At 52.4% G+C, this 27,514-nt stretch overlaps 1 protein-coding gene across 1 annotated transcript; it reads right to left on the bottom strand.

The window, feature by feature from the left end:
* ASMT (acetylserotonin O-methyltransferase) lies at positions 1-27,514 on the bottom strand. The gene is made up of 6 exons (XM_027095498.1): positions 27,459-27,514; positions 14,447-14,499; positions 13,840-14,106; positions 11,727-11,858; positions 6,659-6,799; positions 1-640 (listed from the first exon to the last, which is right to left on the bottom strand). The coding sequence occupies exons 1-6, from the start codon at positions 27,512-27,514 to the stop codon at positions 612-614; spliced, it is 678 nt and encodes a 225-aa protein (XP_026951299.1). The 3' UTR covers positions 1-611.

The raw sequence follows: 27,514 nt of genomic DNA, 5'->3' as shown, positions 1-27,514 counted from the left end.
AAACGTCTCCCTGCATTTGCACAAGCCCGGCAAGTCCATTTTTGCACACTCAGCCCCAGGGGTCCCATGAGATGCTAGGCGTGAAAGCTCTGTAAAAGAGGAGGGTTTGGGGTGTGCTTACTGCCATCTCCCTTCAATACCATATTTCCCTTAGATGCTCTTCCCATAGACACGGTCGTTCTGCAGGAGTGATGAAAGCCATAAATGCAAACTTTTGTTTTAATTTTAAAAAAATATTTATTTATGTGGCCGCGCTGGGTCTTAGCTTGCGGCAGGCGGGATCGTCACTGCGGCGTGTGGGATCCAGTTCCCTGACCAGAGATCGAACCCGAGCCCCCTGCATTGGGAGCCCAGAGTCTAAACCGCTGGACCGCCAGGGAAGTCCCTTTTTTAAATTTTTAAAATGACTTTTTATTGGAGTGTGGTTACTTTACAATGCTGTGTTAGTTTCTGCTGTAAGGAGCCGTTAACTTACATGGCTGGATGCATTCGGCCCTTGCACATAAAGGGGTTCCACTTTGTGCAGACTTGGGGCCCCACGTGGAGGATGCAGGAGGCATTGCAATGACCCAGGCAGCGGCAAACACGTTCTTTGGGAAATGTTCATCAGTTCAGCGTACATCGTCGTCCCCCGTGGAAGCTAATACGTCAGAGAAACAAGAGAGGGGTTTTCATTTTCTGTGACAACCTTGTATAAGAACTGTGTGTGCGTGTGTGTGTTTTTTAATCCAAAGGGTTCATGCCGTGCTATGTGTTTCAGCAGCTTTTCTTCTAAACAAGCTGACCGGGGGCTTCCATATCACCTCGGACCACGCAAATTCTTTATTGGGGCAGAAACCCTCCAGAAAGAGGTGGTGTTTCCGGCAATGGCTCCAGGGCCCTGCTGCGAGAGATGCAGCCGGCCCTACTGTACACCAGGCCCAGGGTGTCTCTCCACGGGACAGGGTGTTGGTGGGGGTCAGTGTCCCCTCCCTTACTTAGAACCTGGAGAATGATGCCTTTTATTCTTACTTTGTAATCGCCCTTCACGGGGGAAAATGATGAAAAGGTACTTGTTTTCGTGAAACCTAACATTTTCGGGGGCAAAGGCATAAAGTGTGTGTGTCTTCTCCGTTTACGGCTACCCCAGCCTCCTCTGGTTGGTGACTGCCTGGTCCGTGGAGCCAACGTCCATTAAACCACCCAACGGCGCCATCTGCTGGCAGACAGGCATCCCGGTCCTGCCCCAAGTGATCCAGCGTCGCCGTGGCAACGGGGGGATGCCTCCGTCCAAGGCTCCAGGCTGTCCAGAGAGGTATTTGGGAAGAAGCCAGAGCAGGTGATTCCCGGCGCCCTGGAGGGTCCTTCCTGCTGGGTCCACCCGGTCCCTCCCCAGGCGACGGAGCTGGACCAACGCTGGGGAGCACAGTCTGGGACCAGCAGCTGGCTTTCCATCATCTTCTGAAGGTCTTTCCAATATCTGTTTCTCTTCCTACCCCCAAGGAGACAGCGTGACCCTCCCAGAGCCCTCAGCTCAGGAGGACTCTTAAGAAATCTACGCACCCCTAAGAGCCAGTCCTGTCGTTACTGCCACGAGTATCGGGGAAGCTGCAGTGTGACCACATCCTAACCCAGTCTCCCTAGCCCGGCACTGTCGGCACTGGGGGCTGCTGGGCCACTCTCTGATGTGGGGTACCCTGTGCACTGTGGGGTGTCGGGCAGCATCCCTGGTACCCAGTTACCAGCTGCCAGCAGCGTCCTCCAATCCAGCGTGACAGCCCAAGACGCCTCCAGACACTGCCAGGTGTGTCCCCAGCAGGGGGCGGGGGGCAAAATCACCCCAGCTGAGAAGGGTTGGACGCAGTGAAAGAATCGCAGGGCATTTAAGACGAACTTTAGAGATTACCCAGTCCCGTCTGTTAAATTTGAAGGGTGAGGGTGCAGAGAAGGTAGGTGACGTGCCCGAGGTCAGCTTCCTGCTGGCTAGAAATTCCGGACCTGCAAAGCCGTGCTCCTCCGCTTCCGAGGGCTGCCCCTGGCTTCAGCACCATCGACGGCTTCCCTTGCAGAGTTCCGGCCACATCCAGAGATATATGCAAACCGGCAGGCGCTGTGTTTGCATCTCAGACACAAGCGGGGTGAGCGGCAAGGTGACCGTGGTTGCTGTGGGCAGCGGCCCCGGTGCTAGGTCCCTCCCGGGCGTGGCTTCACCCAGGAAACACGGCGGCTTTATTTATTTATTTTTGTAATTTTTTTTTTTTTAAAAGAGCATAAATCAGCTCTCCTACAAGAGCTGGGGAGAAATATGTGTGAGGGGGTCAGATTACAAGCTGGACTTCTCTGCGTGGACCTTTCATCAGCATTTGGTTTTCGAATCATGCAAATGTGTTAGTCCTCCAAAAATTAACACATAAAAAGCAGAGGCAAGGCCTAAACACTGGAAGCAAACCAAAGACCCCGAGCCGATTGGCGACATCACCTCCGGGCGACAACCGCAGTTTCTGTGACCGTGGACGCACCAATTCGTGGATATTCTAAACAGAAGAACTGCAGACAAGCCACAGCACCGCCTGGCAGTTCTCTTGTTTGCAGTAACCTTGGTTTTGCTCCTTTGGGATGACGTCATGTACAGATCAGGACAGGCAAACAAGTACTATTGATGATCTTAGGAGCAAGGCTCCGGGCGTAGGACACCACACAAGGACGGCGTTAGAAACACTGAGTAGCTGCCCGGTAACGTCCCTATGGATGGAAATGTAAATAATTCAGCGTGTTCAATCCATTTCCTAGCTCTCTCCACGGAAGGGGTCTAGAAACACTGCCCTCCCAGCAAGGGCAACTCCGCCTCTGAAAATGATTCTCCACCAACAGAACCACAGTTTCTGGGGAAAATGGACGATTCTGGAGAGGGAGAAGCAATGCAAAAGCCTGAGACATGGTGACGTCCCGAAAGCAAGGAAACCTTCAGCGGTCGGCTGTGACTGTGACCTCATCACACACAGAGGCTGTGCCCACGCCCTCGTGGACCCTCCGCATCGTGACCTCACAGGATACTGTCCCCATCACACACAGCGGCTACCTCCATCTTCCGTTGGGATACGCTGCAGAATGGTTATCAATGCCATTTTTTTGGTCGGTTTTAATTACTGCTGTGGAAGGAGAGCCATTTGGTTGGATGACTCCCCTTACCTGTGACATGAACTCAGTCCCCGGCACCCCAAGGAGAGTCTGCCAACCCTGCCCCGAGTTGACAGCACAGCGACACCCAGCCCTACCACGTATCTGTCTTGCAGGCTTGATAGGTTCTCACCAGCAAGTGTGAACACTTCTCATCCGTCCAGTCATGCAGGGCCCTGGCCAGGATGCACAGATCCGGCTCTGGAAGGCAGTCTTTAAAGAAATCTCCTGTAACCCAGGGCGAGTGCCCTGGGGTCAGCCTGCATCTCAATCCCGTTGGACCACACCAACACCCAGCAGGGAAAGGCCACCTGTATGGACCGAGCTTTCCCAGATCTTCCCAGCTGGTGACCTTTCAACCAGCCCCTGAACAAAAAGAAATCTCAGTGAAGACGATGTTTGGGGGCCCCTTTCCCTCCATCAGATCTGGACAATGGTTTTATTTTTATTTTGTTTCCGAAGGTCCCGTGTAAACAGACAGCATCCTTTAAGCCATGGATTTCAGGAGGTCCCTGGCAATGGATCAACAGCTCCATGCCGATGAGTCTAACTGGACCAACAAGGTCCATACGTGTTTCCCTGACTGCATAAAGATGCCCACGAGAGACTCTTACCTGTAGGTGATGGCCAGCACTCAACTCTCCTACCATTTTTCCTGCAAGAAGTATCAATGTGGGAAGAGAGCTTGGATAGCCCTGAGCCGTACAGGGTTACCTCAGCTGACCTGTGGTCATACTCTGCAAATTCATGGGAATTGGGGAGGATGTCTCGGGTGACATAGATGCTACCCCCTGGATCTCTTTCTTGTGCTGAGTATCCCAGGAAACAGGGACCCCAGAATATTCCCCCATGAGACAGGGCACGGAGAAGGAGGTTCCTCCAAATGGGTTTTCTTCCACTCAGTGAAGAAAGACAGGGGTTTTTCTTAGAAAACTACGGCCCAAGGGCCAAATTCGGTCAGGCGTCTGTTTGCCTACAGCCTGGAGAGAATGCAGACCCAGGAATGAAGGTCGACATGCCTGCACCTTCTACCAGCTGCCCTTGGGGACCAATCGCAGACACCCAACCTCAACGGGGTAACAGCACATAATAAAGTAGTATTTCACTTAATTCCCCCAACCTCCAAAGTCTGCTTCTTCACCCCATTTTCCAAATGAGGCACCGAAGTAACACTGATCGTGTATCTCCAAGGAGTAGGAGGAAGACTCCCCAGGGGTGGGATTAGGGTTAAGATCAGGGTGAGGCACTGCCTCTGCGCACAAAATTTAAGGGGCCCCAAAACTTAGTCATTGAGATTCAATGTATTTTAATACAATGGCTTTAGAAATCAACATTAGGGACTTCCCTGGTGGCACAGTGGTTAAGAATCCACCTGCCAATGCAGGGGACACGGGTTCGAGCCCTGAGCCGGGAAGATCCCACATGCCAGGGAACAACTAAGCCCGTGCGCCATAACTTCTGAGCCTGCTCTCTAGAGCCCGCGAGCCACAACGACTGAGCCTGCGAGCCACAACTACTGAAGCCCACGTGCCTAGAGCCCATGCTCCGCAACAAGAGAAGCCACCGCAATGAGAAGCCCGCACACCTCAACGCAGAGTAGCCTCCGCTCACCACAACTAGAGAAAGCCCGCGCGCAGCAACGAAGACCCAGCACTGCCAAAAATAAATAAAAATTAAAAAGAATTTTTTAAAAATCAGCATTAAGCCCCCCACACCCCCCAACAAATTCCTGATGGTCAAAATTTCAGAATTTTAAATCTTTATTTTTATTTATGTATTCATTTAGGCTGTACCGGGTCTTAGTTGCAGCACGCAGCATCTTTAGTTGCGGCGTGCAGACTTTTTAGTTGCAGCTAGTCTAACTGCGGGGTCTAGTTCCCCGACCAGGGATCGAACCTGGGCCCCCTGCATTGGGAGTGTGGAGTCTTAGCCACTGGACCACCAGGGACATCCCCAAATTTCAGAATTTTCAATAAAGATGGTATCCAGCCCTTCAAGGACACGATTCAGCACATTCTTGTCACCTTGAAATCAGCCTATCGGATCCAGAGCTATTCAAAAGGAGATGATCCTTCGTCTGGATCAGTCAACATTTCGGGAGTGTCTACCCCACATCTGGCCCCAGATGCAACGCTGATGGCCTGTCCCATGAGATGCCATGAACTTGGCGGTGATTTTTTTTTTTAAAGATCTTTTGCTGTAGATCATTTTATTGAATTTGTTACAATATTGATTCGGTTTTATGTTTTGGTGTTTTGGCCATGAGGCATGTGGGATCTTAGCTCCCCGACCAGGGATCGAACCCGCACCCTCTGCATTGGAAGATGAAAGCTTAACCACGGGACCGCCAGGGAAGTCCCGTGCAGGTGATTTTTTTTAAAAAAAACGTAATAGCGAGGGACTTCCCTGGCGGTCCAGTGGTTAAGACTGCACGCTTCCACTGCAGGCGGCACAGGTTCAATCCCTGGCTGGGGAGCTAAGATCCCACAAGCCGTATGGTGTGGCCAAAAATAATAATAATCATCATAGTGAATTTACAGCAGATCTAAGAGTGGATGGAAATGATATCCCCACCTGGTGTTTTTCTTCTGAGCGAGCAGAAAAATAGAACCACGAAAGGCCAGTTTCCTCCATAAATGGAGGTACAGGGCGTCTGCTGGTAAGACCTTAGTTCCTGGGACAGCATCTCTGGGAGCCACACCCCGCATTTCCAAAGCAAGAGGAAGTCCCTTCCAGCTCTCGGCAAAGCTGCTGTGGTCTCTGAGCCTTGGAAAGCCCGAGAAGCTTCTCAAGCTTCTGAGTCAGGAACTGACCCCTGACCCTACCTTCAACCCACGTCATTTACTGTCATTCATAAGTGACCTGGATTTAGATGCCTGTGTGGGTGCCCTGCGGTGGCCGTAAGAAATGGCCACAGACCAGGAAATCCACCCTCCCCCATCCTGGAGACCAGACATGTGAGGTCAAGGTGTCCCAGGGCCGCGCTCCCTCCAGAGGCCCCAGGGGAGGGTTATTCCTTCCTCCTCCAGCTCCTGGGGGGCTCCAGGCGTCCCTTGGCTTGTGGCCGCATCCCTCCCCTCTGTGCCTCTGTCTTCTCGGGGCTTCTCCTCTGTGTCTGTGTTTCTCCTCTTCTGTCTCTTAGAAGGACCCTGTCATTGGATGTAGGGTCACCCTCCTCCAGGAGGACCTCATCTCAGACCCTTCACTTCATCACATCTGCAAGCACCCTATTTCCTAATAAGGTCCCATTCACATATTCTAGGTGGACATGAATTTTGACGGGACACTGTTGAACCCAGTACAATACTCAAGAAAGAATTAATTGTAAGAAAACAATATACCCTCCCAGAGTTTTCCATCTGTCATGACTCACAGTTCTAGGTTGAGGGGAAGTATATTTGGAGGGTGAAGGAACCCACTCTGACCATCCACTGCCGCCTTCTCCCACGCCCCCCCGGGACGCATGTTTCCCCGTGGACACAGACAGCACTTGGAAACCCACCTTCACAGAGGCCGATCCGTTCATCCTCCGGGAATGAGAAGTGCCTCTTTGCCATCTGGACCACGTCCGGGATGTCAAACACGGTGACCTGAGACCCCGGGTACAGAGACATGCACACCTTGGCCACAGGCCCGGAACCACCTGCAAGCGGACACAGGACGTGACAGGGTGGGGACCTGGGTGGTACCCACACTCTGGTCTCCATAGTTACAGGTTCACCTACAGGCCCTGGAATCTAGGGGGTCTTCCTGGTTGGGCCAACCCGCATGCCAACCTTCCACACAGACTCTGACCTGACTGTGTCCTCTCGTGCCAGGGCATTTGTCCACCCGAAGACAACAGCCAAGCAGAGGAAGCCCTGGGCAAATGCTGGAGTGAGATGTGCCCGTGGGTCCCTGTGGGGGACATTTCCAGGGGACGCCCCAGTGAGAAACAAGGGGGGCCCTCCCAGCCAACGGCATGCACGTCCCAGGTCCTGGAGACCCTCCTGTCTTGTGTTTTCACGCCCAGCTGGCCCCAGGGCAGAGCAATTGCAAGTCTGCTCTTGCTTAGAGGAGCCTGCTACCAGCGAACATGGCAAAGACACCCCTTGTGCACCAGAGATCATTTTCTGAAGCCTCACATCCCTACCCGAAGGGCGACCCGTGCTTTCCGTCCCTCCTCTATGGGAAGGCAGTGCTGGGTCAGGAGGGAGCTGCGGGGTCTCCTGAAACCAGACCGAGGGTTGGTGCTCACCGCTGCCATTTTGCCCTCAACCGAGCCCCACCCCCTTATCCCGTAAGACAGGGAGAACGACCACCCACCCAGTCCTGCGTCTGTTCTGGGAGCTTCCCAGTGTCCAACGCACAGGCGTGGCCGGCCTTCCTTCTCATCCCCGCTAGCATCACAACGGAGGAGTGACATCTGCCCCCCAGGACCCCAGTAAACTCTCCTGATCCTTGCAGGCTCACACGGTGTTTTCCTCCACCAGGAAGGCAGCGTGAGAAGACTCTGCTCTCGGAGTTTCAGCAGACCAGCCTGCAACCCCGCCCAGAGGATTCTCACTGCTGTCTACACGGAGAACCACATCTGTGTCCCACGCCCTCGTCCTTGGAGCCGGTGCTAGTTGGCTGCAGTGAAAGGAGCTAGCACCACAACAGCCTTTGGGAAGTGACAGAAAGATGCTCCCCACTGTCCTACTGGGATATCCATCTTCTTCCTTCGCTGGGTCACCGGGAACTATTAAAACCAGGGTGTCCTTGTGCACTGATGGTGGAGATGTAAATTGACGCAGCCACTATTGAGAACAGTACGCAGGTTCCTCAGAAAACTACAAAATATAGTTGCCGTATGAACTTGCAATTCCACTCTTGGGCATGTATCCAGAGAAAACCATAATCTGAAAAGATCCCAAGATGCACCCCAATGTTCACTGCAGCACTGTTTCCACGTAGGACATGGCAGCAACCTAAATGTCCACTGACAGAGGAATGGATAAAGACGATGTGGTGCATATATACAGTGGAATATTACTCAGCCAGAAAAAGAATGAAATGCTGCCATTTGCAGCAACATGCATGGACCTGGAGATGATCATACTAAGTGAAGTAAGTCAGAGAAAGACAAATACCATATGATATCACTTCTACGTGGAATCTAAAATACGACATAAATGAACTTATGTATGAAACAGAAACAGACTCACAGACACAGAGAACAGACTAGTGGTTGCCAAGGGGGAGGGGGTGGGGGAGGGAAGGTCAGGATTAGCAGATGCAGCCTCGTATATATAGGATGGATACACAGCAAGGTCCTACTGCAGAGCACAGGGAACTACATGCAATACCCTGGCATAAACCATCATGGAAAAGAATATTAAAGATTGTATAAATGTGTATAACTGAGTCGGTTTGCTGTACAGCAGATGGTAACACAACACTGTCAATCAACTACACTCCAATAAAATTTTAAAATATAAGCATAACCCTATCAGAGCAGGTGCTTGGGACCTGCCTGGCGGTCCCGTGGTTAAGAGTCCTGCACTTCTACTGCAGGGGCTCGGGTTCAACCCCTGGCTGGGGAGCTAAGAGCCCGCAGCGAGGCCAAAAAAAAAAAAAAAAAAAAAAAGCAGGTGCTTGGCGTTACCTGTAGATGGCAGTGAAGAGCTCCTCGGAGGGAACCCCAAAGGCCTTCAGATACCGGTTCCTCCTGTCTCGGAAATCGGGGGCGGGCATCACTCGGGTTCTGAGACTTTACCGCACATTAGGTACCGCACACTGGTGCTCACAGACCCTATCCTTACATCGCAGACAGAACAAACAGGAAACAAGTAACCCAAGACACTCACGAATTCCTTTCTAGTTTGCAAAAAATAACTGCACGTTCAGAGCTGCACGTTACCCGTCTTGCAGGCCTCTCTGATGTGAGGAAAGAAGAAACGAAGGACAGTCTAAAGACGGTGTAACGATGCCGCGAGATGAGGCGATGCCTCGGTCCAGGAGGACTCAGCCCCTGGCACCTGGGGATGGGGCCGTCCTTGTAGCTGGAGGGCCAGCGGGCCTACCCACAGCTTCCTGCTACTCCCCTGAGGCCGGTGGGGGGGGATTTCTGGGTCCTCCTGGGCCCCGCTGCCTGATGTACAGGTGAGCTGGCTCCCCGTGGTGTGTCCTCCTTCCATCCTGGATCTAGTCTGGCCGCAGTCAGCCCCCTGCTCCTTTCATGGATATGAGGTGACCCAGCCTTCGGTCAGGTGAGGCATCTCTTTCCCACCTGACCTTCGGGAGACACTGATGAAAAATACACAGCAGCAGAAATGCGTGCCTCTGCGTGGGACCCAGATACACCAGCACGAGGCAGGAGGAAGAAGCCTGTTACTCTCCGTTGCTCCGAAAACAGAGGCTCCTTTTGCACGTGGGACAAAGCACTGAAGTCCCTCGGACCGACTCCAGAGGGTCCAGCAAGGGCTGCGGAGATGTGGCGGCGCCGCTGGTTACTCGCACCCTCGGGTGGACTCCACTGGGCTGTGTCCAGCTCCTCACGGCTTCCTTCTTTAACTGAATGGGCCCCAAGGTCAAAACCTCAGGGGGCGTCCCCTTGAAATCGCGACATCCTGCTTCTCATAAAACACAAAGCTCGGAAGCTGGGGCGGCTGTCACCCCACGGTCGCGTGGACACAACTTGTGGGAGCTGACGGGGGGCTGGCCCCTTAGACGGGCGTCCACGCTCTGCCGTGCCACTGCCCCTACTGTGCCCTCTTGTCTGGTTGTGACACGAGACCCCTGACGCTTTGGTCTCCCTCAGAGACCTACTGAGAGTCCCCTTGGCTCCAAGCTGTGGGCCCGACCCTGACGCACTTTGCGCACCGGCCCTGGGCCACCTGGAGACGCTCAGAACAGCATCGACGCCACGTGCGCGGTGAGTCTCACGTGGGTGTGATTTTGGAAGAGAAACGTGAAAGCAAACAGTGACGATAAGCGTGAATCTGATGAGCTGTACCTTTTCCAAAACCAGCGGCATAACTGGGTCCTCGGGTTCTCACGGCTAAGCTACTGGAGGCTCAAGATGGGGTTTAAGTTAAAATAATTAAGAAAGAAAATGGAGAGCCACGGTTCTCAACAATGTCAATGTCTTCAGTCGGTTGTCACAACTGGGGGAGGGGAGCTCCTGGCACCCGGTGGATGGGGACCAGGGAAGCTGCTGCACAGCCCACAGGGCCCGGGACGCCCACATCAGAGGGTCACCCAGCCCCGATGTCAGTCGTGCTGAGAAACCCTGACCTAGCATCAGAGATTCTCTCTATCAGTCACCTATTATAATTCCACCAGCTATCACTTACCGTCTATCTATCTATCTATTCAGCCAGGGTTCCCCAACCCCTGGGCCGCGGACCAGTACCGGTCCACGGCCTGTCAGGAGCCGGGCCACACAGCAGGGGGCAGACGAGCGAAGCCTCATCTGCTGCTCCCCACGGCTCGCATTACCGTCTGAACCATCCCGCCGTCGCTTGCGTTACTGCCTGAATTATCCTACTAGCCCCTCGCCCCGTCCGTGGAGAAACTGTCTTCCATGAAACCGGGCCTTGGTGTCAAAAAGGTTGGGGACTGCTGTATTCATCTCTCTCTCTATCATCTATCTAGACCCATCCATCAATATTTATCATCTTCTATCAGTATTTACCAATAATGTCCATCCATCATCATCTATCTCTCAAACTACGCATATTACCTATCAATCATCTGTCAATATCTATCATCTGTTGATCACTATCGGTACTCATCTACCAGCATTTATCTAACAATATTTATCAATAACATCTACCTATAGACTCACGTGTCTATATATCCACCTATCTACCTGTTATCTATCCATACCTAACAATAGCTGTCATTTTATCAATATCTATCTATATCTATCAATCACCTATCAAACTGTCCATATTGTCTATCAATCATCTATCATCTGTAATGTATCATTACTTATCTATCAGTATTTATCTAATAACATCGATCTATCAATATCTATCACTTATCTATAGCTCTATCCATCTGTCTCTACCGTAGTGATTCCCAGTTACAACTGATTTTGCCCCCAGGAGACACCTGTCAATGTCTGGGGACATTGTTGGTTGTCGCACTGGGGGGAGGGGGTGCTCCTGGCACCTGGCGGGTGGAGACCAGGGAAGCTGCTCCGCCCCCGACAGGGCCCAGGACGCCCCACATCAGAGGGTCACCCAGCCCCAGATGCCAGTGGGGTGAGGCTGAGAAGCCCGGTGTGCGGCACAGCCATCACACACGCAGAGAGCAGCACGCAGGGTTTTCCACCATCTGTCCCAGATTATCTTCCTGCTTTGCCCTGGGGCGCCCCCGCTTCCCCTGGAGACTCCTGAAGCACAAGGATTCGCATCACGACATCATTAGAGTAATCCCGTCGGTCGACACCAGGTGACCTCACACATCTGCTCCGGATTCCCAAATCTAATGATGTCGCGTTTGGTTCTACAAGAAACCCGGCATTTCGATTCCTCGGATGCCCTGAAAACCAGCCCCCAGGCAGCCCTGGGACTCAGGAGCGCCCCCGACACCGCACCCACCTGACAGCCGCGCGGCCAGGTGGCCCCAGCCCAGGTAGGTGGTCCTGGCCGCGTACAGCAGCATGTCCTGCTGGGACTTGGGGCTGGCTCTGGCCAGGTAGGTGCTGGCGAGCTCTGTGTTTTCATACACAGCTGAAAACACACAGAACAGAGGAAAAAAAACCCCAAAACGCATTAGATACCACGGCATCACCGACATGCCGACACCAGCACTGGGAACACCCTGATGGAAACGCGATTCCTGCCTGGGACCACGGAAGTCCCAACAGCTGGACCCTCGTCCTGAAGGGCCGGCTGACCTGTGGGCAGCAGGCGCACCTGCTGGGTTCAGCTTCGGCAAATCCCATGGGAAGATCCGGCGGAGCAGTGAATAGCCAACGAGCCCGAGGGAAACGTATATTACAGTCTGCGGACCTTCAAGCAACACCTGATTTTAAAATGGACATATGGGGGCAACAGCCCGACTCGTGCAGAGGAAACAAAGATCAGGGGAGAAAGGGGCGCTTTTTGGGTGAGCTCAGCTGTGCAGCAGGGACCCGAGCCTGGTGGGGCCATCATCTCCACAAGGTGCAGGACGCCCACAGCCCCCCGGGGCAGACGGCACCGTGCTCCCCGGCTGCGCCCTAAGCCACTCCAGCCCTCCAGCCCCCGACAAGGGGGGACAGCCCTGGGCATCTCCGGGCCACATGTCCGAACGGCTCATCCGGTGCCTGGGCCTGTCCTGGGGGCCCAGCTGTGGTGCTTGGGGTCCGGCATGGTCCTGTTCTTGGTCATGGCATCCCTCCCAGGACAGGAGCGGCTTGTCCCGCTCACGAGGAGGAAGGATCTAGCCTTTCATTTCTCCTGCACAATGCGTACCTGCCCAATGTTTGTGGGTCTCCACGGGGACCCCAGAGGCACAGCCGGAGTGGACGCTGCCGTCACGGGGCTTCCCAGCCTGTGCGCTTGCCCAAATCCTCACCTGCCTGGGCCGCATGTCAGCGGGAACCACAGGCTCCTCCCACCCCCACGTGCTTCCCATAGAACATCCAGCATCCTCCACAGGTGTGTCCTGGCTGGGTCTCAGCATGGGCTGGGCATTCAGGAGCAGTGCTGCCAGTGGGGGCCGGGAGGGGGACCTGCAAAGCTTGTTCCCGTGGTGTGGCTGGTACCTGCTTGATTTCCAAGCCGGGCTATCTGAGCACCACCAACCCCTCAGATGATGTCTTCCTGTTCAAGTTAACTCGGCCGCACCCCAGAAATCCAACAGGTACACGAGTCCTTTGGCTGCAAGAAAAAAGCCCACCAGCTACCCACCCCCCCACCTCTGGTCCACCCACTCCTGTTCTATCAAGCCATAGTCCCTACACTTTGCAATTTCTCGGATTGACAAAACTCTAAAAAACCATCTGGATGACCGACATAGGGTTGACAGTTTTGAATCTTGCAAAGGAAGGACATTAAAAAAAAGAAAAAAAAAAAACCCTACCATCACCATCTTCCATAAGAGAAAAGCAGCTTCAACACCAAAATAATATACTCTCATCATAAACGGCAACCCCTGAACTGAATCAGTTCAGCTTGATGGAAAATTACTCCCTTGAGATTTCTTTTTTTCACATTTTTATCTTGTTCCTTGGATACTTCATCGGGGTTCCAGTGCATACACCAGCCTGAGGAAACCTCTAGATCCGGAGCTGGTAAATGACATCCTGCGTTTGCTCTCTGATTTTGGCCCTCTGCCTGTTTTTGTCAATAAAGTTTTATTGGAACCCTGGCCCACCACCTGTTTTATCAATAAACTTTTATTAGAACCCTAGCCCACCCCCAATTTTGTCAATAAAGTTTTACTAGAACCCCGTTCCACCACCTCTTCTGTTAATAAAGTTTTATTGAAACCCTGGCCTACCACCTGTCTTGTCAATAAAGTTTTATTGGCACTCAGCCCCTCCCATTTGTTTGTCTCCAGCTGCTTGGGTGCGCCAAGGGCAGAGATGGGTGGCAGCTGCAGAGACCACACGGCCAGCCCACAAGGCTAAGAATACTTACTCTCTGGCCCTTTACAGAAAAAAAAAAAAAAAGTGCTGAGGGTGCACCTTTAAAATGCCTCCTTCAAAATAGCCAGGATGCTTACCTTTTTCTCTCCTCACTTCCACTTGAAGCAGCTTCAGGGACACACAGGCATCCAGCAGTAGCTCTGTCCCCCGGGAGCTGACGCCCAGACGTGCAGCCACTGCAGCCGAGCCCAGGGCCTCCGGGACCTCGGCCAGAAGGTCAAAGGCTCCCAGCTCACAGGCGGCGAAGAGAACCTCGGGGCAACGGCAGAAACCAGACTCAGCTTCAATTCTCTTAAGAACGAGAGACGCACACGCAATGGGGAGGGAGCGTGCATCTGCAAGTGCTCAGGGAAACAGGGCAGTTCCTCACAAAATTCAGCGTAGCATGACCACAGGATCCAGCAATTCCACTGCTGGCTGTAGACCCCAAAGAACCAGAAGTAGGGAGCCGGACAGATAGCGTGGACACCCGTGTGTTCACGTGAAGCATTCTTCAAAATGGCCGAAAGGTGGATGCCACCGAGGCATCCACTGATGGATGGATGGATACACAAAATACCGTGTAAAAACAATGGAACATGACTCAGTCTTAGAAAAGACGGGAATTCTGATCCAGGTACAATGTGGATGAACCTTGAGGACATGATGCCGAGTGAGAGAAGCCAGACACAGAAGGACACGTACCGGGGTTCCCTAGAAGAGTCACATTCACAGAGAGTAGATGGTGGGTCCAGGGGCTGGGGGAGGGGGAGTCAGTGTTTAATGGGGACGAAGTTTGGGAAGATGGGAGAGTTCTGGACATGACGGTGGGGATGGTTGCCCAGCAATAAATGGACTTGATGCCAATGAACTGTGCCCTTAAAAATGGTAAATTTTATAGTACGTCTATTTTACCACAATAAAAACAGTTTTTAAATGACGCTCCACCTTGCACCCACGAAGAGACTGCTCCTGCTGTTCCAGCCCTAACCCTGCCCCACGGGAGCGGATGGATCGGTCCCCAGGGAGGGTGGGCGCCAGGGCCCGGTGGGGGCTGTCCCCCTAGGGGCAGGGGCCAAGGGGGTCATTCATGGGCTGGCCAGCCGGGCAGGAGCAAAGGTGTGGGAGCCTGGTAGGTCCAGGCGTCTGCAGCAGCTGCCCCCGCCCTGTCCGTCCACAGAAGCTCTTCACGGAACCTGCCCGGAACAGCAAGAACCTGTCCTGGGAAATGCACACCCCCCGTGAGGGACTCTGAGGTCTCCAAAGGGGACGCCCGAGGGATATCGAGGGGCACATGCAACCACGGGAAGCCACGCGTGAGTTTTCAAAATCCTATAATCCTCTCTCGCTGGTCACACTGGTCACCTGGGAGCAGAAATTCGGGGGATGGGGGACAGACAGGGCCTTCTGCGTTTTCATTCTACACCCTTCCTTCTGCATTGTTTGCATTTTCCAAACAAGGAAATATACGCAGTCCTTTTTTTTTTTTCCTTAAGGTGTCAGTGGTGTTCCCTACCTGCTGGTGTCAAGAGTCTTAAGACGGTTTATTTTCTCTTTTTCTCTCTCCATCTAAAGAAGTGAATAGGGTGCCTCCAAATAATACAAAAAGGGTAAAAATAATGAATAAACCATCAATGCATTTTTCTCCCTCGCACACAAGGTTCGGGATAACATTGGCCATGAGAGGTGGATCCATTAACGCCCCACAAGGAGAGACAGTTATTTTTCTTTTTTCCAGAATTGTACCCTAGATTTCGGGTACAATTTTTATTTTTATGTTTTTGAAGTAGAGTTGAGTTACAATGTCGTGTTAGTTTCAGGTGTACAGCAAAGTGACTCAGTTATATATAAAAGAATACACGTGTACATTCTTTTTCAGATTCTTCTCCCATATAGATTACAAAATATTGAGTATAGTTCCCTGCGCTACACAGTAGGTCCTTATTGTTTATCTATTCTTTTTCATTTTTAAAAATTAAAAAAAATTTTACTGGCGTGTAGTTGGTTTACAGTGTTGTCTTAAGTTTCAGGTGTGCAGTGGAGAGATGGTTTCTTGAGACAATGTGTTTCCCACACTTACGATTAGGCTTGTTTTAACAGCATAAAAATAAGACCTGTGTCTATGTTAACCAGGGAAGTTGCTGCTTCCCGACCCACGATTACACTGGAAAGCCCTCCAAATGCATGTGGGAGAGGGGAGTGTAATACTATTGTGTTAATTCCTAATTCTGCAATTAAGGTTCTAGTAACTGTTATTCTATTAAGGCAGCGGCGCTACCAATGTTTGGGGCTGGATCAACCTCTGATGTGGGGCGTCCTGGGCACTGTGGGGTGTGCAGCAGCAGCCCTGGTCTCCACCCACCGGATGTCAGGAGCTCCCCTCCCCCCTCCCCAGCTGTGACAAGCAAACATGTCCCCAGACACTGACAAGTGTGCCCCCGGGGGCACAGTCCCCACTTGAGAACCATTATATTAAAGTTCCATCAACTCTCACTCTACTAAGATTATATTTTATATGAACTCTTGTTAAGATTGTATCCATTCCTATTCCCTTAAGATTGCATTAACTCTTATTTTATTAAGATTGAATCTACTCTTCCAAAGGTACTATTGGTTGTTATCCTATTAAGGTCGCATGAACTCTTACCGTATTAAGGTGCTAAGCTTTATCCTATTGAGATGGTATTAGCTCTTGCAGTGAGGTTGTATTAATTCTTGGTATAGTAAATGGCGATCACTCTTGTTCTACTGAGATGTTATCAACTCTCATTCCATGAAGGTTGTATTCAGATTTTTTCTATTAAGGTTTTATTAAGTCTCGTTCTATTAAGGATATGTTAAGGTATATTCTCTAAAGATGGTACTAGTTCTTCTGTTAAGGTTGTGTTGACTCTTGCTCTGTGAAGTTTGCATTACCTCTTACCCTGTCATGATTGTATGAGCTCCTGTATTAAGGCTGTACTCACTCTTTGTGTGTGAAGATTTTACGAACTCTTATTCTATGTGGTTGTAGTAAGTTTTATGCTCTTAACGTTGGATGAACCTCTTGTATTGAGATTCTATTAACTCTTGTCCTATTAAGGTTGTATTATCTGGTTAAGACGGTATTCGCTTTTATGTAGTGAGGTTGTATTAACTCTTATTATAGTAGAGCTGTAATCACTCTTCTATTGAGAGGTTACTGACTTATTCTTTTAAGGTTGCATTCAGCTTTCTTCTACGGAGATTTTATTAACCCTCTCGTTCTGTTCAGGCTGTGTTAAGTTTTATTCTAAAACTAAAATTGCATCTGCTCTGATTCTGTTACAGGGGACAGTACATGGCATGAAATTGCGTGTACCAAAGCGACTTTCCTCCCAAGAGTTATAAGCCACCGCACGCCCTGTGAGCACGCAGCTGGCACTGAGTAAAGAGCGGGCAGCCCCAGCCGGCTGGGGACGGGATGGGAGCACAGCCGGGTCACGTTTTCAAGCCAGGGGAAGGCAGCAAGTTACTCTGTTTTCTGTAAGGTCCTCTTCCCTATATCTCAGTGGCGCTAAGATAGGCGTCGTAGCCCAGGGGGGTCCCCGGGTAGCGTTCGGGGGATCCGGACCTTGGATGGGGAAGATGCTTCACTCCCCTTTTCGGTCCACCCTTCCTGAATCTAAGCACCGCCCTCGAGGACGAAGTCCGCCCAGACCATGCACGTGTGACCACGTGGCCAGGAGGTGCTACACTGTCCTCAGGGGCACGACAGCAGCCGCGGAGACCGTGGGACCCTGCCGGCGGGCAGTGCCCTCCCTGAAGCCGGGGGTCTGGATGGACCACCAGCTGCAGACAGCACCCCGTCTTGCTGCCACAGACCCACACGCCCCTCCCCTCCCGCCAGCGTGGCCAAGCTTGAGGCATCTCTAGGCCTCAAGGACAGTCAGCTGCCACGTGGTGAGGCTGTGTGTTCTCAACGGCGGAGCCTCACTCGAGAAAGCCTGGAGGGCTCGTGCTCTTCAGAGAGACAGGCCCAGCCTCGCCCTCGAGCAAGCGGAGACTGGCCTGCCCCTACCTGCTTCTGAGCGACTGCGCCCTGCGAGCTGCACCACTTGGGCCCCAACGCGAGGACGGACTGGATTCCCGGTGAATCCGGCCGAAGGGCTGCACCCACCGCTCACAGCCTCATTCAACACACCTGCCACCCCTGTCTCTCTACAACACAAAATCCAACTCCAACTTCCCTCCAGTTTTCATTGAAGCAAAAATGCAAGTAACACAAGAATCACTTTTAACCATTTTAGACTAAACAGCTCAGCGGCGTTTAGCACATCCACAACGTTGTGTAACCGCCACCTCTATCTGGTTCCAGAACCTTCTCACCCCCCCAGAGGACACCCCGTCCCCACGAGCCGTCACCCCCCCATCCCCCTCCCCACCCCCTGGTGCCACAAGCCCACTTTCTGCCCGTCGGACTTGCCTGTCCCCCTGGCGCCACAAGCCCACTTTCTGCCCGTCGGACTTGCCTGTCCCCCTGGCGCCACAAGCCCCCTTTCTGCCCGTCGGACTTGCCTGTCCTGGACGTTTCCCATAAACAGAGTCACACACCCTGGGACCTTCTGTGTCTGGCACTTTCACTGCACGTAATATTCAGCCACGAGAAGGGATGAACCACTTACGTCTCCTACCTCCTGGGTGAACCTTTCAAAGCTGCCTCGATTTTAAACGCATCCCCTTGGGGTGCAGCAGACGAGCACCCGTATTCCTCGATCACCAAGTGTTTGAAATAAGTTGACACCTGTATTCCAATAACCATCACTTCCTTTGTAATCTTATCTAGTTCAGGTTAAGCTTGCATGAACAGCATTCTGAGATGGAGTCCACGGGGGTCAACAGATCCCCAGAAGGACCCCAGGCCCCGATGGCCAAGCTTCAGCACACAGTCTTGTCCAGAGTTCCCGGACATTCTCATCCCCCCAGAGGAGAGCAGACAGTGCAGGTGACAGCCTCAGGCTGTCTACGCGCCTGGCCGCTAGCTCTCAGAGCCCCCCACCTGGGCGACCACGAAGGCGCTGGAATATTCCTCCAGGAGACCGCAGTTCTCCTCCCCAGGGGGAACCCGTCTTCCCTCCAGGCCAGCCTGGCTTGGAGGACCCCAACGTCCTGGCTTCGGGAATCACGGGTCTCTGAGCAAGCTGAGGGGACAGCCAGGGGCTCAGTGCTGATGCCTCAAGCTCTTTGCTGGAGGCCCGGGAGTGAGCCCAAGATGGATTATTCTAGAAAATTCCATCAGCCTGATTAAGGGGATGACAAAGCTTATGGGGACCCCCGGGGTATCCACTCACTCCTTCTGTCCCTGATGAGCACACAGCCCTAAAATCACCTGCACCCCCAGCCCCTGCCCGCCCTTGCACCATCAGCTGTGGAACTGGTCCCAAACCCATATGCCCACTAATCCCTGGCGTTGATAACCCATTGGATGGATTGAACAGGCTCTGGGCCCTTCATATGGGGAGAGAGGGGGGTGTATCAATTTTCTGGTGCAGCTGTAACAAATGACCACAAACTGGGGGGCTGTAAACCACAAACATTCATCCTCCCCCAGTCCTGGAGACTAGACGTCTGAGTTCAAGGTGTCCCAGGGCTGCGCTCCCTCCAGAGGCTCCAGGGGAGGGTCCTTCCTGCCTCTTCCAGCTTCTGGGGGCTCCAGGCGTCCCTGGGCTCGTGGCCGCATCCCTCCCATCTCTGCCTTTGTCTTGGGGCTTCTCCTCTATGTCTGTGTCTCTCCTCTTCTGTGTCTTAGAAGGACCCTGCCATTGGATGTAGGGCCACCCTCCTCCAGGAGGACCTCATCTCAGACCCTTCACTACATCACATCTGCAAACACCCCTTTTCCAAATAAGGTCCCGTTCCTGGGTTCTGGGGGTTACGACAAGGACATATGTTTTGGGGGGGCCATCATTTAATCCGCTACACCAGGGTGATCAATTATTTCCACTGAAGGCGTTTCAATCACCAATGAACCATGGTGAGCCATGCTAATCCCAGAGGAAGCCCAGAACCCTCCCTGAACCGGGTCCTGCCATGGCCCAGCCCTGCTGGGGAGCTGCTCCCCCGTTTTCCAGCCATTTCTGACGCTCAGGTTTAAACCCTCAGAGCCCAGATGGGGGCTGCAGCTCCCCCCAGCACCTGCCCCCGCCGTGGTGGCCCTCCTTTTTCCACCCTGGACCCCGGCAAGCAGGACCTCAGTGTCAGCTGACCATGCCACGGTGGACACAGCCTGAAGGCGAGCGCGACGGGGGACCCCTGGGAGGGACCCACAGGAGGCCAGAGGGACTGGCCTTGGAGACCATTTGCTCGATTAAAACGCAAGCAGCCCTTTCTCAGCCAGATCCCCCTCGGCTGCAGGATCGATCCGGCATCTTCACTTAAGGTGATTAGTGTAGTAACGAGATTGAGTGCCGAGAAGGACCTATGAAATTCAAGGTCGGGGCTTGGATTTACTCTTCCAGGGGCAGAAAGTGTTACCGACCGGGGTTCCTGGCCTCCTTAATCGATAGAAATTGATCAGAGGCCAGACAAGAAATTCAGGCAAAGCTTTACTGGGGTCCCTGCTGCAGCGGGGGGGGGGGGGGGGGCGAGAACAAGTAACAGGTGCCCTTGCCCCCCTCCCCGAGGAGGGGGGAGCTGGTTCCTTCTACGGAGTGAGGGTACGGGTGTGTCCAGGGGTCGGGCCGGAGGGGAGGCTTAGGGGGTCTGCCCACCCCTTTGGTGGTGTGAGCGCAGCGGGCGTGCGCAGTACCCGCTTTTGCTCCCGGCTCTTCAGAGGTCACAGGTGGGTTTTTGGTCTCTTTGTATCTTTTGTCCAGAATTTGCCCCAACTGCGCATGCACGCAGTTATTTTTAGTCCCTTATAGTTTCTTTGTATTTTGCTGCTCCAGGAGAGGTGTGTCCAGGTGCAAGCCCTGCAGCAAAGGGTCCCAGGTCCCAGCCTGTCTCAAAAGGACTTAGAGGCCACGAGAGCCCCAAGGTGCCTGGCCGTGCTGAGCTGTTCATTGGATCAGCATCTGCCCTGCACAGCCAGGCCCTCAACGGTCCCCATTTATACCGGAAGAAGGAAGACGGTATCCTGACAGAAGGCTATTCTCATCGGCCAGAAAAGAATTTATGTGGACGAGTGTTCTTTAAAAATGAGCCTAGGGGCTTCCCTGGCAGTGCAGTGGTTAAGAAGACTCCGCGCTTCCACGGCAGGGGGTGTGGGTTCGATCCCCAGTTGGGGAACTAAGATCCCACATGCTGTGCAGCAAGGCCAAAGAAAATAAAAGAAAAAAGCACACAGATATCCGCTGGAGAGGTTGCGGGTTCGGTTCCAGGCCACCCCAATAAAACAAATATTGTGAGTCATGGTAATAACATCAAAAACCACAGACACCATAACAAATAATTTAAAGGTTTGAAATGCTGCGAGAATGACCCAAATGTGACACCGAGACACAAGGTGAGCAAATGATGTTGGAAAAATGGCGCCAACGGACTTGCTCGACACAGGGGGGCCCCAAACCTTCCATTTCTAAAAAATCCACCATCTGTAAAATGCAGCAAAGCAAAGCATGACGAAACAAGGTCTGCCCATCCGTGGAAACTTAGGAAGAACCAGAACACCAAAGTAGCCTCAGGTGATCGCACGTACAGGCCGGATGAAAATGCACGGCCTGTTCTGGGCTGCGTGGCTGCCCTGCCGCTGTCTCCAGGGGTCCCTACACATCAGTGTTGAAGACACACACGTGCAGGGCAGAGACGGCTATCCCCACTGCTCCTCTGCTTCTCAGTACACGAGCTTGCAAACAGCCTCTTCTGCTTTCACTGCAAACAACCATACGCGTTCTAAAGCCATCTCTCAATCATATGGTCCAGTAACACACTGACTGGTAAAGATCCATGCACCCCAACGTTCGTAGCAGCACTATGCACAGTAACAAAGACACGGAAGCCACCTAAGTGTCCATCAGCAGAGGACTGGATAAAGAAGATGTGGCACACATACACAATGGAATATTACTCAGCTATAAAAAAGACTGAAATCATGCCATTTGCAGCAACATGGTGGACCTAGAGATGATCATACTGAGTGAAGTAAGTCATCCAGAGAAAGAGAAATGTCATATGATATCACTTATACATGGAATCTAAAATATGACACAAACACCTATGAAACAGAAACAGACTCACAGAGGTAGAGAAGACTTGTGGTAGCCAAGGGGGAGGGGGGTGGGGGAGGGATGGAGTGGGAGTCTGGGGTTAGTACATGCAAACTATTACATTTAGGATGGATCAACAACAAGGTCTTACTGTAGAGCACAGGGGACTATATTCAATATCCTGGGATAAACCATCATGGAAAAGAATATGAAAAAAAATACATATATACGTATAACTGAAACACTTTGCTGTGTAGCAGAAATTAACTCATTGTAAATCAACTCTGCCTCAATAAAATAAATTTTTTTTTAAATCTGTAACTTAAACGTAAGCACAAATGTAAAAAGCTTCCAGCTTTTTAAATACTCCCAGGGCTGACGTGCAAGGAGGATGTTAAATCAGAGATTCAACATGATCTAGTCACTAGGTGAGAAATGGTTGTATCAATTCCAAAATGTACATTTAAAAAACCCAAACACTTAACATCTCTGAAATTGGGATGTTGCACTGGGTTGAAGACTGTCCCCCTAAAATTCCTGGAACCGCAGAAAAGACCTTATTTGGAAATGCAGTCTTTGCGGGTGTGATGCAGTGAAGGGTCTGAGACGAGGTCCTCCTGGAGGAGGGTGGCCCTATATCCAATGACAGGGTCCTTCTAAGACACAGAAGAGGAGAGACCCAGACACAGAGGAGAAGCCCCGGGAAGACAGAGGCAGAGACGGGAGGGATGCGGCCACAAGCCCAGGGACGCCTGGAGCCCCCAGAAGCTGGAAGAGGCGGGAAGGACCCTCCCCTGGAGCCTCTGGAGGGACCTCGGCCCTGGGACACCTTGACCCTCACATGCCTGGCCTCCAGGATTGGGGAAGGATGACTGTTTGTTATTTTAAGCCCCCAGCTTGTGTCCATCTGTCACAGACGCCCCAGGAAACCCATACAGATTTCTCACCAGTAGCGGCGAGTCACGGATCAGTGTTGGACAACAGCGTTCCTGTTTCAGAGGTGCACCCCTCACTCTGCGCCTTGCAGCGGGTGGGGTCCAAGGCTGAGGAGATACTGAGCTGGTGTAAGGACGACGCAGGAGCAGGAGAGACGCCCGGGCTGTGAGCCGCGTGGGCCTAAGCCTGGAGAGACTGAAGCATGGCGGGTGGGCGGCGGCCACACCATCCTCTGCTCCCCCGCCCCCGCGGCCCAGGAGGGCGGGGCTGGCCGATGTCTGGGGAGCTGTACACCCTCCAGTCCCTGAACCAAACCAGCCTTCTAAACCTTTTCAAAGATCGAGGCGCCCAGGGAACTGTAACCGAGTAGGAGCCTCTGGGGCCTTCCGGGACAGACCCCTCCCCCATGCCCTCTGCCGTAGCTCCTCCCTAAAGTACTTAGATAACAGTATCCGGTGCACGTTTCCGGAGTTGCTCTGCAGAGGCTAAAACCACCACCAAGTGGAAGAAATTAACTACCTGATGATCATGAACACATAGCCCCCAGACCTCCTGGCAGCTGAGGACTGATGACGTGAACCCCTGTGACCCTGTCCTGGTCCCTCACCGTCAGGCAATCAGAGAACTGTGCAGGAGCTGATCGCACATCCTGGGACACGCCTACCGTGCTTCGCCTTTTGCCGAAGCCCTTCGGGGAGGTCGGGTTTTTGAGCACCAGCCCTGTTCTCCTTGCTGGGCCCTGCAGTAAGGCTGCACTTTCCTTCGCCACAGGGGTGAAGGAGACTGGCTTCACTGCACACAGGACCCGAGTTTGGCTCCGTTACAGAGTTAGACCAAGAAGCCGGGAAAGGAGAAATCAAAGGAAAAGCCAAAACACCATATCCTTAGGTTTTCATTCGTGTAAAATGCACGTAACATAAAACTGACCATTTTAACTATTTCAGGTAAACAGCTCAGAAGCGTTTAGGACTTTCACAGTGTTGTGCAAACATCACCTCTATCAAACCTTCTCATCCCCCCCCCAGGAGACCCCGTCCCCATGAAAAGTCACTCCCCCTCCCCCACCCCCGACAACCATGGATCTCCTTTCTTGTCTCTGTGGATTTGCCTGTTCTGGACGTTTCCTACCAATGGAATCACACACTGTGTGTCCTTCTGTGTCTGCTTCTCTCACTGAGCATCGTGTGTTCAAGGTCCATCCACGCTGTAGCCTGTGTCAGGGCTTCGCTCCTTTTCACGGCTGAGTCATATTCTACTATGTGCATGGACCCCGTTCTGTGTATCCATCCATCCATGGACACTTGGGTTGTTTCCACATTTGTCGCCGTTGTAAATACTGCTGTTATGAATATCCCTGTACAAGTTTTTCTTAGATGACTGTTTTCAGTTCCTCTGGGTGTACACTTGGCAGTGGGATGACTGGGTCCCACGGTACGTCTATGTTTAACTTTTTAGGAAACTGCTATACTGCTTCCCACAGCAGCTGCCCTATTTACATTCCCACCAACTGTGCACAGCGACCCAGTTTCTCCACATCCTTGTCAGTGTTTATTTCCCTTTTATTATTACTATCAGTGATGGTGATTAGTAGCAGTAGTAGTACTGCCGTTCTAGTGGGTTTTGGCTTTTTTAATTGAGCAAATTGTTTGCTTTTTAGTGTGGAGCCTGGGGCCGCAGGATGATTTAACTTGCTGCCCTAAAGGAAGAGGGAACCTGATTGGAGAGGGCGAGTTCAGACGTACTTGGAGACCACCTGGTATTCGCTACTTGCAGCTCCTGTAATACCTCAGACTGGGGGCTTATAAGCAACACACACTTATTCCTCACGGTCCCGGAGGCTGGACGTCCGAGATCCCGGCGAGGGCAGATTTAGCATCTGGTGAGGACCCTCCTCCTGGTTCCTAGATGGACGTCTTCTCACTGTGTCCTCACACGGAGGAAGCGGTGAGGGAGCTCCCTGGGGTCTCTTTTCTAAGGACACTAATCCCATCCACGGGGGCTCCACCCTCATGACCTCATCACCTCCCAGAGGCCCCACCTCCTGACACCATCGCCTTGGGGGTAAGGGGCCCCCCACAACACGTCTGAATTTGGGGGGACGCGAACGTTCCGTCTACAGCGCCTGGGTGCGAGCGTTCTAACGGGGCGGTGAGGGTGGTGGGAGTGTGAGGGCAGCGCCTGAGTTGCAGGGCAGGAGAGAAGACCCTCCTGCAGGGGTTTTATGGACGAGAGCAGAGATGGGGGGACTCAGGCTGAAGCGGGTGTGGGGAGACACGTCCACAGCTCGGGGATGGAGACGTCAGCCTGTCTGTGCGCTGATTGGAGGGGCCTGATGAGAGAGGCGGGTACGTATAGCACCCGGGAAGGGCCTGCCCGGAGGAGGGGGCTGGGCCTCGGGCACGCCATGTGCGAGTGGGCAGTGGGGCAGGTGGGAGGGGCTGGAAGGGACGCTCCACGAAGTGCACCCCCTCCTCCGACAGAGCACGAGCATCACCTGGAAAACACCTGTTACAGGAGCTCCGCCCCCCCCCCAACACACCTGCCGCGTGGAATCCTGCCTTTTCCTCTCACCCCGAGGTGAGCCCAGAACACCTGGAAGTCTGAAACCAGACAGCCATCCCGGGGGAGGGGTCTTTCAGGTACCCGCTACGCTTTTTTTGTTTTAATATCATCTAAATGCAAAAGCAAACGGTGCAATGCTTGGCATATAATAGACGTTTTTCCAATTTGCTGCAGTCTTTAGAGTGTCTGATAGACCCTGAACACCCTAGCGATTTAATAACTATATCCATCCACTTAAAACCCCACAAGACAGTGTGTTTAAAATAATAATGTCATGCGGTTTCCTTTTCTAGTTCTATCCACGTTCTACAACTCACTTTTCTCCCCGCCAGGATTCTGGGCTCTATGTTTTGTGCTTAGAAATGTACCTGGTCATCCCATCATACTTGTGAAGTAAGATGTCTATACACGAGGTGACGGAGGTTAACTAGCCTTTCCGTGGTGATCGTTTTGCAGTATACACAAATTTCAAACCAATATGTCAATTATATCTCAATAAAACTAGAAAAAATAGAATATATAAATTGAAATTGTACGAGAATTTACGTTTTTTGGGTTTTTTACTGTTAACAGAAGGTTTTATGTGTTTTCTGTGCTCTGACTCATCGTGAGCAGGTGTATAAATGAAAACTTTGCAAATGTTAATAACTGATGTTCGACTGGAAATGCGTCCTCTAAACGAGGTGGACAGGGCTTCCTCTCATGATGGCTCAGAGTGAACTTTCTCCCGGTTTTCCTGGGGTCTGGGGGAACCTGGTTCATGTACTTGGTGGGAGCAGAAACATGGACAGAAGGGTGTCACTTCCTTTTTAACAATCTCCCAGCACACACCTCCAGGAGGCCCTTCTTCCGTTCCGCTGTCACCGTGTCGCTCCCAGACCCACCTCTCCAGGTGACTCTGGGACCCTAGAAGCCGTGTCACCTTGGGGAGCAGAGCCCAAGTATGAGGAAGGAGGAGGCACGGTGCCTCCACGGGGGCCGCGAGAGGGAGGAGAAGGGGGACGCTGGAGCCAGGCACATTCCCAGGACGATCAGTTACAAGAACAAGTTTAGAGCGAAGCCGAGGACTGAGAAATGGACCCGACCCCCTTCAAACCGTGTGTGCATCAAGGACCCCGTGAGCTGGCATGAAGCCCCACGTGGGAGATCACAGGGCAAAGACAGGAAGTGGGGACTCTAGCTGGCAAGACAGCAGCCTAGGTGACTCAGGTGAGTCGGCGGGGTTTCCGCCGTGTGTGTTGAGCAGGGATATGCATGGTGAGGAAAAGCACAGGTGCCTGGAGGAGCGAGGCACGGTTACAGTGGTGACACCCTCCTCTTTGGCAGAACTTTAAAAATCCAGATAAGTAAAAGCAACTACAAAACGGAAGCAGGTCAAACATCCCTTTGCATCGATAGTCGCCTGTCAGATGCAGGGTTTGCAGGAGTGAAGATGGCAGTGAAAGGGGTGAGTCAACTGCCCGACGCCACGTTAGCCTCGTTCTTCCCTGGAGCCCTCCCTGAGAGCTCTGCGCCTTTTCTCATGTCCCAATCTCTCCTCGAATGCAGGTCGCTAGGTTCCAGAGGACACAAGAGCCACAGTCAAGTCCCAAATCCCAGAACACCTGGTGACCCCCAGGCCCTCAGGTCTGGAGAACATCTCCGCCGGGTGAAACGGATAAATTGGGCGTGGTTTTTATTTACCTACAATGAGATAATGAGCCCACTCGGCTAGAAAGAGGCTCAGGACAAAATGCTGTGAGACAGACAGAAAAGGAGAAGCAAACCTCCCATTCATTCACCCCAGAAGTTGGCAGGACAACGCTTCTAGGGTGGAAACCTTCCATTTCCTCAGTGAACGTGTTCCTTACTCACAGCGCCCTTGGTTACAATCTAGTCACCTCAGAACTAAGAAAAATCCTGGTTTGTGAAGATGAAATCTAAGCAGTTAACAGACGTGTTTCAATTAATCTCTTTTTTATCGCTAACAACTCCTACAGAAAACAAGAGAACTTATAGAAAATAAATGAAAGCACAATTGTCCCTCGGTATCTACGGGGATCCGTTCCAGGACTCACCGCCGGTACCAAAATTCGCCGATGCTGAAGGCCCAGAGTCCACCTCCCGTATCCAT

The sequence above is a fragment of the Aethalodelphis obliquidens genome, unplaced genomic scaffold, assembly GCF_003676395.1.
Source record: "Aethalodelphis obliquidens isolate GAN/ISIS:26980383/991018 unplaced genomic scaffold, ASM367639v1 scaffold91, whole genome shotgun sequence".
Classification (NCBI taxonomy): Eukaryota; Metazoa; Chordata; class Mammalia; order Artiodactyla; family Delphinidae; genus Aethalodelphis; species Aethalodelphis obliquidens.
This window is presented reverse-complemented; position numbering and strand designations above follow the sequence as displayed.